Source organism: Aaosphaeria arxii (genome assembly GCF_010015735.1).
Source record: "Aaosphaeria arxii CBS 175.79 unplaced genomic scaffold BU24scaffold_9, whole genome shotgun sequence".
Lineage (NCBI taxonomy): Eukaryota > Fungi > Ascomycota > Dothideomycetes > Pleosporales > Aaosphaeria > Aaosphaeria arxii.
The window spans coordinates 43,069-54,149 of NW_022983482.1; the positions used below are offsets into that span (position 1 = coordinate 43,069).

The 11,081-nt window shown below is 48.8% G+C and overlaps 3 protein-coding genes across 3 annotated transcripts; 1 reads left to right on the forward strand and 2 right to left on the reverse strand.

Annotated features, from left to right (window-relative positions):
- Positions 1 to 2,235: 2,235 nt before the first annotated feature.
- Positions 2,236 to 3,959, forward strand: BU24DRAFT_465954 (general substrate transporter; the record flags this gene model as incomplete). The annotated part of the gene is made up of 3 exons (XM_033532319.1): positions 2,236 to 2,408; positions 2,460 to 3,690; positions 3,744 to 3,959. The coding sequence occupies 3 exons, from the start codon at positions 2,236 to 2,238 to the stop codon at positions 3,957 to 3,959; spliced, it is 1,620 nt and encodes a 539-aa protein (XP_033379556.1).
- A 1,365-nt stretch (positions 3,960 to 5,324) lies between these two features.
- Positions 5,325 to 8,548, reverse strand: BU24DRAFT_495443 (uncharacterized protein). Its single transcript, XM_033534128.1, has 4 exons — positions 8,285 to 8,548; positions 8,092 to 8,231; positions 6,115 to 8,034; positions 5,325 to 6,057 (listed from the first exon to the last, which is right to left on the reverse strand). Exons 1-4 carry the CDS (start codon positions 8,432 to 8,434, stop codon positions 5,523 to 5,525), a joined length of 2,745 nt encoding a protein of 914 aa, XP_033379557.1. The 5' UTR covers positions 8,435 to 8,548; the 3' UTR covers positions 5,325 to 5,522.
- A 529-nt stretch (positions 8,549 to 9,077) lies between these two features.
- On the reverse strand, positions 9,078 to 10,879 carry BU24DRAFT_354609 (kinesin-domain-containing protein; the record flags this gene model as incomplete). The annotated part of the gene is made up of 2 exons (XM_033523823.1): positions 9,078 to 10,750; positions 10,804 to 10,879. The coding sequence occupies 2 exons, from the start codon at positions 10,877 to 10,879 to the stop codon at positions 9,078 to 9,080; spliced, it is 1,749 nt and encodes a 582-aa protein (XP_033379558.1).
- Between the last annotated feature and the right edge of the window lie 202 nt (positions 10,880 to 11,081).

Here is an 11,081-nt window from a genome sequence, read left to right on the forward strand (position 1 = left end):
GGACAAATCGACGTGCTCATTCATCGTCATAACGTGGGTATAGGTGAGTTTCAATCAAGTATAGGTCGGAGATGAAATGGGCGCGCGCAACCACCAAACGACCGCGTGGGTGGAAATGAAGATTGGGCGGAAAGGGGCTTGCATGATGGACGAAAGGAAGATGAAGTTGGTCGCGTACCGCGCCATACGACCCTGCATATTAGCTATGTACGAACAACACCATCCTCGAAAAGGCGCGTAAGAACGAATTCACACGGCGATGGCTTGCGCTATGAAGCCATTAATGGTGAAGGAAAAGAGAATGTTTCAGCTGTTGTTCTTGACTCCTCAAGTTTTCGGAAAGCCTGATCGTGTGCCGAAGGATCGGACATCCGAGGCTCGTCAAGCATCGGAAGCTATGTAGCAGATGTCATGATCCTCGTGGAAGGGTCACGCCCACAATTGTAATTTAGGCAGATATAAAACACTAGAATGGATAGCCGCTCAGGTTCATTGCCTCAGAATCCGCGCAGCCTTGCAAAAATAGGAACATGGAACAGAATTTCAGGTAGCTTCGAGAGACAAGCATTACTTGGCAGTCTCTAGACTTCAATAAGATTTGACATCTGCACACATGAGATTAGCCACGCCTCGCGTGAGGTGCCATCGTTTGGACATTTTGATGTTTGGGCGGAGACAGGGACCGAGGGATTACAATCTCGCATCGGCAGTGGCAGACTTCTTTCAGTTAAGACTTCACGGGATGCTGTGGGGCGCCATGATCCACCCAAGGGCAAGCGAGCGTTTCTGTCAAATCGCCTGCTTGTTCGTGCAGTTACAAGTAGTGTGGCGTCGAAGGAACGGTAGGAGATACTGCAAATGGAAATCTTCATTGGCCAGGGGCACCATTTGGATTCAAGTTTTAGCATGGCAGGTAGTTCGCAACGGTCATAGCGCACACGGCGCCACCCCATGGGCAAAATGGTTCCCCGGCCAGCGCTACAGTGGACTGGCAACTAGTTCAAGGCGGGGAGTTGAAGGTTACTCGTATACGGTACAGCAACTGTCTAAGGCGGGTTGGTTGGGCAAGGCATAGGGCGATCGGACCGGGGAAGCGTTTGAGGTGGGACTGTCCCAGCTTCCTCTAACAAGATCAGGACAATGGTAAGTAAGGGAAATGCCAACAGCAACGACAAATGCAACTGCCTGGTCGACAGACACCGTCGTGCAGTGTGTTGGTAGTGTCAATGGCGCGAATGGAGTGGTTTTACAGCAGTGTGCTAATGGCAAGTCGTTGAAGCAAGAAGATATCGGTGCATAACCTCTAAACCAACACCGGTATAGCTCGTGGTACATCATCCGCATTGTGAACAGAAACTCCACCAACAAAACCCCTCACATCGATTCATCTCTTTCAGTTCGTCCCAGATCATCGACCACGCCACCCAGGACCGTGATCTTCATGATCTCGAACGTGGACTCGATCATACATAAAGTTATCAACCGCCTTCAGAGGTCTATATAGCATACCGGTAGTATAGACAGGGGGCTATCGCCATTCTGCCGGCTTAACTACAACTCCCCGGCCTTGCAGGCGCCTCCAGATCTTCCAGAAGAGCTTCCAGAAGAGCTGCCTTTAGGCCATCTCCCCAGGTTTGCGCGTGACGGTTACACATACAATCATGTGTGTACCGGGTCAATGGACCAAACCGTCAGCCTTGCTTTCGAGCAAGTCTGTTGATTCGACTACTCAAACGCATGGGCTTCAACACGAGACATGATATTAGAATTGTACCGGAATGCCGCGCCGGACGCCGGGCTTTTACTCCACGATGATCTCCCTCACGTGTTGTCCCGCATTGACGGCGGTGGTTGGCCTAGGAGTAGACCAAGTCCATCTAGTCAACACCATCCTGTCTTTTGGACATGATTCCGAGCACTCTGCCCCTTGTAGTACTGTCGCCGCACAGAGTGCATAGCATTCCAACGAATCCATGCACCACATTTACCCGGTCCGCTAACCCTCTTAGATATCTCCAGGATATGCATTGACCATTTTCAACCCGCAAACAAAGTACCCTAAGCAGAGCAGTCACATATATATGGCCCAGCAATGCTGTTCGAAATGTATCCTGCAAGCTTCTGGCGCTCGGGTTTCGACAATATAACTACACGCCAGTCCCGGGCTGATCTGCCATTGCGATTGTCTTTTCGATTGCACGCTCTGGGGATTGCTAGTTCTCAAGGTCGCCCATTATGTTTAACAAGACCAAAAACCTGAAGAATGCGAGGGCCGCCGATGTCGAGGTTGCCCAAGCTGAGGCTCCTCACCTCCAGCGTGTGGAATGGACGAAAGAGCCTGGGTTGAGGAAGCTCTACTTCTGGGCCTTCATCATCTGTATCGCTTCTGCGACTACAGGTTATGATGGGTATGCGCACATTCGAGATCTATGATATTAGCATCCACTAACCTTGACTAGTTCCATGTTGAACAATTTGCGTATCCTACCCTCTTTCAAAACTTTCTTCAGCGATCCATCGGGCAATACCTTGGGTATATTGACCGCACTCTATTCCATTGGTTCCATCGCCTCGCTTCCCGTCACTCCTTACATCGCGGATCACTGGGGTCGTAAGGCCGCCATCACCTGCGGTTGTGTTATCATGATTGCTGGTGCTGTTGTCCAAACATGCTCCAAGCACCCCAATGAGCTTCGCATGTTCATGGCTGGTCGTTTCTTCATGGGTTTCGGTAACTCTCTTGCACAGCTATCTTCCCCGCTCTTGCTTGCGGAATTGTGCCATCCCCAACATCGCGGCCGAGTTACCGCTATCTACAACTGTCTCTGGAACGTCGGTGCTATCATTTGTACCTGGTTGACCTTCGGTACCAAGCGTATTGATTCCGACTGGTCGTGGCGTGTCCCCGCTTTGGGCCAGGCTCTTCCTTCGATTGTTCAACTTGCTTTCATCTTCTTCATCCCGGAGTCGCCCCGTTGGTTGATCTCTAAGGAACGCAATGAGGAGGCACTTCAGATTCTCGGCAAATACCATGCTAATGGCGACATCAACAATGCCACTGTTCAGTTCGAATACCAGGAAATTAAGGAAACCCTGCGCTTGGAATTTATGTACCAGAAGACTTCCTCATACCTCGACTTCTTCAAAACCAGGGGCAACCGATACAGACTTCTTTTGCTTTGCTCTCTCGGTTTGTTCTCGCAGTGGTCTGGCAACGGTCTCGTCTCCTACTACGCCACTGATGTTTACAAGTCGATTGGTATCACCGACCCTGATACTCAACTTGGCATCAACGGCGGTCTTACCATCCTCTCGCTCATCGTCTCCGTTTCTTGCGCTTTGTTGGTCGACCGTGTTGGCCGTCGCCCACTTTTCCTTGCAGCGACAGCCTCCATGTGCGCCACCTTCGTTATCTGGACGATTTGCTCTTCGCAACAGGAAGCCAAGCAGAGCAAGGCTGCTGGTCGAGCTGTCATCGCCATGATCTGGCTCTTCTCCGTCGCTTATGCCCTCGCCTGGTCTGGTCTTCTCGTCGCCTACACTGTAGAGATTTTACCTTTCAAAATCCGTGCCAAGGGCTTGATGATAATGAACTTCTGGATCCAGGTTGCCTTGACCATTAACCAATATGTCAATCCTCTTGGTTTCGATCACTTGAAGCCAACCTGGAAGCTGTACACTATCTACGCTGTAAGTCTGCGCCTAGTTCAAAAGGAAATTGTTCGTACGCTAACATGCAACAGTGCTGGATCGCGTTCGAACTGGTCTTCGTCTTCTTCTTCTACATCGAGACCAAGGGTCCCACTCTCGAGGAGATCGCCAAGATCTTTGATGGTGATGATGCTCAGGTCGCTGATGTCAATCTCGACAAAGTTGGCTCCGCTACCCATACGAGCGGCTACGAGAAGAACGATGTCGCCGTGAACGAACTGAAGGTTCAAGACTCCAACAAATACTAAGCTTTGTCAAAAGCATTTATACCCTTGTTGATTAGAACATACAGTCTGGAGACTATTAGCCCACAAAGTCGGATCGTTTTCGGCAGCGCCAGCTTTTGTGTATCTATCAGCACATAATATACTATCTCATAACTATTATAATCATTCTACAAACCATGCGTATTATTTCTTCATTTCGAACACCATGACGCTATCCGTTATAATGTTTTTAAACTATATAGTAGCATTTGGTTACGTCTGTCTCGTAATGTCTAGTAATCGAAGTGAGGGTTTACAGCACTGTTCACTTGGTTGTAACACAACCACTCACGTCTTGCATGGTTGCAATACTAGTCTCGCACTCGTAGATGCATTACAACTCTACAGCATAATGGAACCATACTACCTGCTCATGATGGACCTATTACGCGTAGATCACTAAACCCTTTCCAACAATTGCATTGAACTCGCCACATGACCTCCAATTCATCATCCGCCTTCTTCGTATTTCTCGTCCTCCATTCAAGCTTCCAGAATCCCAAAATAAACAAAAGACCCAACACGAGCACCTGCAATTTTCCACCCGGAGCGCACATATGCAAGTAAAGGGACTAACAAGCATATTATATTAATTTACCCGCGCAAGCGCAGACGACTTTATCCCCATTCCCTGTCTCCCGTGGCCGCATCCGAGTGCGCGTGCAGAGGCCACAATGCCTAACCTGTGGTGAAGGATTTTGCTTCACGCAATTTATTTCCAGGGGTGGATTTCGTCGTTTACGCGAGGGGAGATTGTTTGCAGGAAGGATGTGTGAGTTGATTTGGGAGAGCCGAGATTGATTAGATGTATGTGGTCCTGCATTTGGGATCGGGCGAGGGAGATGGATTCTACGATTGTTTGTGGGCTCTTGGGCTCGATCTTTTAATCTGTATCGTCGCGATCTGGTACCGGGGTTTTGGATACAGGGCGTCATCTATGTAGACAATATACATGCCTGAGCGTACATAAAAAGATAGAGTACGATGGTATCGAAGAAGGCGGACGTTTCAGAGCATTGTTCTCGCACTGATCAAGCGTTCAGGCTTGATTGCCGCCTTCGACATCTTCCAGATGATTTTGATGTGGCATCAATGCTGCGAATGTGTGGCGTAGCTAACTTCGCAAGTCTTGAGTCGACGTGCCCATTGTGAATGCCAGTTGAACAAGGTTCGTAAATTATGTGCTGCTTATTGTATATTAGTATCCATTTTCTCTTCGTTCTTCATGATACTTTGAATTCGCTGATTCTACGCCTTCGTGTCTAATATGGTTATGGACTTGTTCCAGGTCCCCAATAGCCAATTTAATCAGTAAGCCACATTTAACAGATGTCACAAGAGAAGATTGCTCCAATCCTATTAGACCTCATCATCTGCTTCTATGTACAGGTCTGGGCTGTCAAAGGCTCAACGCGTTTCGAGTTTTAACCAGACACTTTCGAAAACGCGAGACACATGACAATAAGCTCGTATAAATTAAGCCAGCTCGCACTCGGTAGCGAGTAACTAACCCAGGGCACCTTCAGGGAGTCGAAACTTGCTATGTCAGGTCGACACGAGATCAGGTACCTCATCATCCTCGTCCTCGTCGTTCTCAATCCCTGTTAGGGCTGCGTTTTGGACAGATGCACCATCACGTCCAGAGTTATGATCTGTACTACTTGAACTTCCATCTTCCTCTTGTCCTGGAAGCAGTCTTCTTCTCGCAAACGGTGGTATGACGACAATGTTTGCCTCCTCTATATTCGGCACAAGACCAGAATCGACTAAAACCTGAGCGAGGCTAAGCATGACACTATTGACCCAGATCTCAGATGAACCGAGATTGGTGTTTGCGAACTCATCGGTTGTCGCGGACATGTGGCCATCGATATGTTCAACTTGACTGGCAATAGAGTTGATGAAGCCACTGTAGATCTCTAATGCACATTGGCTTTCTATGGGCAAGGAAGACAGTGAAATCAGATATGTGGGATTGCATAAATCTCTCTCGCTCCTCCATGGCACTCTGGGTGCCTGCCAATTTATGATGTTGTTGCTGTTGTTGAGTAGATCTTTTCCTGGATCGCACCATTCCGTACTGGCATTGATATGTCAGCGTCGTCATCACAGTACTCAAGAGTCAAGTGAGTTATACTTTGTTTCCATCATCACAGACAGCCCAAATACTGGGGACTCCGCCACTGGACGTCCCTTGAAGCCCTTTCTAACGTGCTCGGGAAGTCCCATTAAGTTAGGCCCGTTCGGCCAGCCAGCAGGCGTGACGAGCAAGCCCGGTAGCCAGTGAAGAAGCCCCTTCAAGTCATTCCCGAACTCTTCAATGTCTCCTAAGATCCTAACATAGTTATGATCTTCGTGCATGTCTAACTCTTCATCGTTGAGTGAGAAATACCGTGCGTCGCGTTGTTTCAATGCATCGATCCAAAGACTCAGAACTGCGAATATTTCCTTTGGTGCCTTTGGAATGGTGTCATGTCCGCTGTGCTCACATTCAAGTTCGATGACGGAGGTCTTCGATTTGTGAGTCCAAGGGTAATGGCTGACTACACTGTGTGCCCAAGTGACTTTGTCCCATTTGGACATCCATTTTAATCTTATCTGTCCATTTGCTCGTAAGTCGTCCATAAGTTTGAAAGTTTTCTCGATAGCTCGAGAAACACAAATACTATGGCCGTAAATATAATTTCGATCTTCTACCAGTAGCTGTATATTCATAAAAGTCTTGACTGGGTTTGTTTGGCTTGCCGGATTTTCTGTCTCTTCCTTTTCTGACGCTGCCGGCGCATTCGAATTGTTCCCTGGCGTCGGCTCATGATTGCTATCGACACTTTCTGTGCTACTCGCGTAGTCCGCCTCGAGCATCTGGTAGGTGCCTGTTCTCAGCTCCCATCTTTGCTCAAGCAGTATTTTTCTTGCAAGCCTTGTTTTAATCAAATGATCAAGCGGCTTGCCGGCGTCCATTAGAGCTTCAAAAAGGAGCACCATATGTATTGACTCCCTATTACTCGGCAACTTGACACTTATCGGATCCGCTGCAAGTCCGCGCCTGACCCAGGACCTGACACCCGTCATGACAACAGTGATGCCAAGCTGAAGAATTGTCGCTGACCAGTGGAGCCCGCGAAGTCCAACAAACTGACACACGAAACCCACGATCGCAAAGGCGGAAGAGAATGCCGCAAGTCTGCTATACTGTCCTGATTCCTCGCGATCCTCGTCTAAGAATTCGGCCTGCTGTTGAGTTTCAGGTTGTATGCTTCCATCGCTTTCCGCATCGAGACGATCCATGCGGATGTTCGAGTAGTGTGCCTCCTCGTCTCCTTTGGCGTATTGTAACCTGGACGTTCTTATTGTTTTGTTTCCCGGTTGGTTGAAAATAGCGAATCCTTGAAACGATTGGTCTCCTACTGAACAAGCTTTCTGCAGTCGAAAGATGTGTAAGATCTTATCCTCACCTTCTGGTGTAGGACAGAATGTTCTTTCAAGCGTGACTCCTTCTATCACATGGGAACATAACAGTAATCCCAGATTGACGATGCATGTACCGATAAGGAAGCACGGGTAAGCATAACTTTGAACCGGCTCCGAAGCTTTGGGGAACTTCCAAAGATAGGTCGCCAGACCTGGAACAACCAGTGCTAAAGACTGTAGCACGACGCCAAAGATGGCCCACGTCCACAATTCTTTGCGACTTGCTGTAGATGAATCTATATTCAACGCAATGTTGGGATTTTGCTCTGTTAAGTCTTTCAAATCTCTGAAATAACTGGCGCGGGAAGATGAAACGCTGACCAACTCTGACCATGGAGCAGAGCCGCCACGGCCGGTGTTCATTGTGCGCGATGGCATATTTTCTTCTTGCAACCAGCCTTTCATCACAGCATGTTGCAGATCCACCAGCTGTATGCCGTTTTCTTTACTGTTTACCAGGACGAGTTCTTTGGTCCCCGGTTTTCCTATCTGACGGATGGTTTCTTCTCCGCTCCAGAGCTCGCAGACGTTGTCCGAGGTCGAGGAAAGTAGTTCCTGTTCAGCAGTGGCCTGGCTCTCTCGTGCGCTTCACACCATGTTAGTGGTTTCGAATTGCATATGTGTTCAAACAACTATTGATTACCGGCCGATCAGAGCTTTCAATTTCCTAACTCCACCGACTCGAATCGCGCTGACGATGACGGTGAGAATCCCCAAAGGTCCCATGGAGACAAGTACATTGTCAGCCCATCCCATCGACATAGTCAAGAATTGCTTAGTGACCTGAAAGCTATCAACGAGGACCAGAACATCGTTTGCGTTTGCTGGGAACAAACCTGTTCGCCAAACAATGTCAATAGAGGCGCTAGATCACTGAACAAATTATTTGAAAATTCGTCCCCATTCCATTCTTCGGACTGGGGTGCTATGGTCGCCGATAGCAGCCCTGTTGTCGCCGTGATGGCTGTTGTTGTTACCGAAGCCATCTGATCTCGGCATCTAGCTAGCTAGCAAGCAAGTCGCACACTCCCACGTAGTCCTATCAATATGCCAAAGGGGGTAGTAGTTATTCACGCAACTTGGAAATCTCTGAGGTTCTCTGTAGGTGTGATGTTACATGCTCTAGAAGATGACCCGTTGGTAGGATTTAGGGGAGGCTGGATGAGTGCGTGGGGGCGAAAATAAATGCTGGCCCCAACCTGCATGTTTCACAGAGGCAGCTTACGATCTTCCCTGCGTGAGATGACATTGACTTTAGGGAATTTAGGAAAAGTATTCCACAACACAAGAGGAGGTATATGGGCTAACAGTCATTTTCTCGCCAACCCGATTCTATATGCTCGTTGATGAACTTAGCAAGTGATCACGTTCAAGTCATAGACGAGAGATGAGTATTGTGAGTGAATGTGTACATTTTTGGTGCATTGCACCGAGCGCTATATACTGCTGTACTACGAAAACAACGCTACAGAGACTTCCTTCATCCAGAAAAACAACAGTGCTACAATCCTGAACACCATCGCTCAATGCAAACCTAAGATACCAGTCCCATAACAATTCCAATGATATGCATAATAATCCATCGCCCCGAAGATAAGTCTGTACAACCAGAGTGTGCTTGTCACGATCTCAATGAACGACCATGTCACCTAGGATGTCACCTAGTTTTTCTTTCAGACCAAAGCGGTCTACATCGCCTCCCACCTTCCTCCTGAAAAGACCGAGATCCTTTAAAAACTCTTCGGCTTCTTGTTGCAGTTCAACCGCAAAGTCATCATTACCCTCGTCATATCCTGAGTCCTCATCAGCGCTATCGTCACTAAGGTCGTCTTCGGCAATGGGAATATTGTTATCTTTACCATCACCTTCAACGAATCCTCGATCACCCCACTCTTCTTGTTCGAAATCGGGTGACCCCAAGGGATGTTGTGGCGGTGGCAAGACAATGGGATTCTTCAGTTCTCCCAGAGCAAGAGCCAAGTGTCGTCTAAGAGCCTCGTTCTCTGATTGCAGAGCCGCAGCTCTCGGTCTGAGATCCTCCACTTCGCTTGTCAACGCTCGGATCTTACAGTCCGAAACTTGACGGCTCTCTACCATCAGTCGCTGCATGATCGTGACTTGTCGCTGATACTCTTCGAGCTCAGTCGCTTCTTCGCGCTTGCGTTGTGATGCTGCGTTCACAGAAACTTGAAGGGAGCGAATCTGCTCTGCCATTTCCGAAATCTGAGCATCGCGCTGCGCGGTAGACATGCAATCTTGATTGACACTAGCACGAGTGCGAATGCGTTTGGCTTGGTCTGCGTATCGTAGCGTGCTAAGAGTTTCATCGTAGTCTGCAGGAGCAATACAGGCGACCATGGCCGTTTTACTGTTTCCTCCAAGGCTGTCTTTGAGGAGCCATGTTAGAACGGAATCTCTGTAGGGTACCACATCCCTGGGTCGTCGTCCTTTGGCGCCTTGACGACGCGGGTCTGCGAGAGCTGCAATAACACGCCCAAGAGTTGTGAGAGACTTGTTGATCTGGCCGCCTTCCTTCAGTCGTTGTCCTGAAGCCTCGGTTGACTTCGCACGTTCTGAGCCCGCAAGATCCACGAGACGCATGCGGGCAGTTCGCTCAATGGTTTCGTCACTGAGAAGGGAGTGCTGGATTTGCTTGAGTCGAATAGTGAATACAGCATGGGAACGAGATGATGTATCGTTCATCTTAGTAGCCGCGACAGTTCGACTCAAATCCCCAACCTTCATCAATCGTTCCACGTCGGCATAGCATTTGACTTCTGCCTCAGTCAACCCTTGCACGTATACACCATCTGTTTGACTTTCTCTGATCTTCAAGTAGATGGGAGGGTTGGTTCGGGGCACCAACAAATCCCGCACATGCTCGTTGTACACTTCGAAGTAGGTTACGTGAACGTGGTAACTGGTATTGGGTGACGGCTCGTTTTGGATGCGCTCGAACAGCTCTTCGCACGTTCTTGGGATCAAACCGGGTTGTTCGGGCGTTCCCATCATTGTGTAACTTTTTCCCGAACCAGTCTGGCCGTAGGCAAAGATGCAGGTATGATAGCCGTCAAAATTGTGATCAAGAAATTCTTCGCCAAACGAGCGATATACGTCCTCCTGGTGAGCATAATGAGGATCAGCCTCGTCGTGCGACCAGAATGATTTATCAAATGTGAATTCTTTATCTTCATAGACCCGGCGAGTGTTGGAGTTGCAGTCGACTTCTATTGGGGCGTGGAGGGTAGTCTTCTGTGTTGCCGGATCCATGCGAATCAGGCACTGGGTGCCCTTTTCTTTTTCTTTTGATAATCAGCACTCGACCAGTGCATAAGTATATAATATATTCACTGACCTCGTTTTAAAAAGGCTCTGCATCGTACGACGACCTTAACATTGCCTGGGTCGTCGGCCATTGGCGGGGGCGCCATCAGCGCGATGGGCTCAGATAGTCGCATAGAGGGCGCGGAGGCCGATGAGGAGTGTATACCCGCATACATTCTCGGATTCATGGTGCGTTCCAGCAGTAACGAGCGGAATTCTTGGAGGAGTTGCTGCGACTTGAGGATATAGAGGTTGTGCATGGGCGCGATTGTTGACACCGCCAGGGTTGCCTCGGGCAACGGCTGGCGA

Excerpts from the sequence above, each read along its gene's own strand:
- BU24DRAFT_495443 (XM_033534128.1), bottom strand. The coding sequence starts at position 8,434 with ATGGCTTCGGTAACAACAACAGCCATCACGGCGACAACAGGGCTGCTA. Across the intron at positions 8,232-8,284 it reads TGACATTGTTTGGCGAACAG|GTCACTAAGCAATTCTTGAC; the intron begins GTTTGTTCCCAG and ends GATAGCTTTCAG. Across the intron at positions 8,035-8,091 it reads TTGAAAGCTCTGATCGGCCG|CGCACGAGAGAGCCAGGCCA; the intron begins GTAATCAATAGT and ends CATGGTGTGAAG.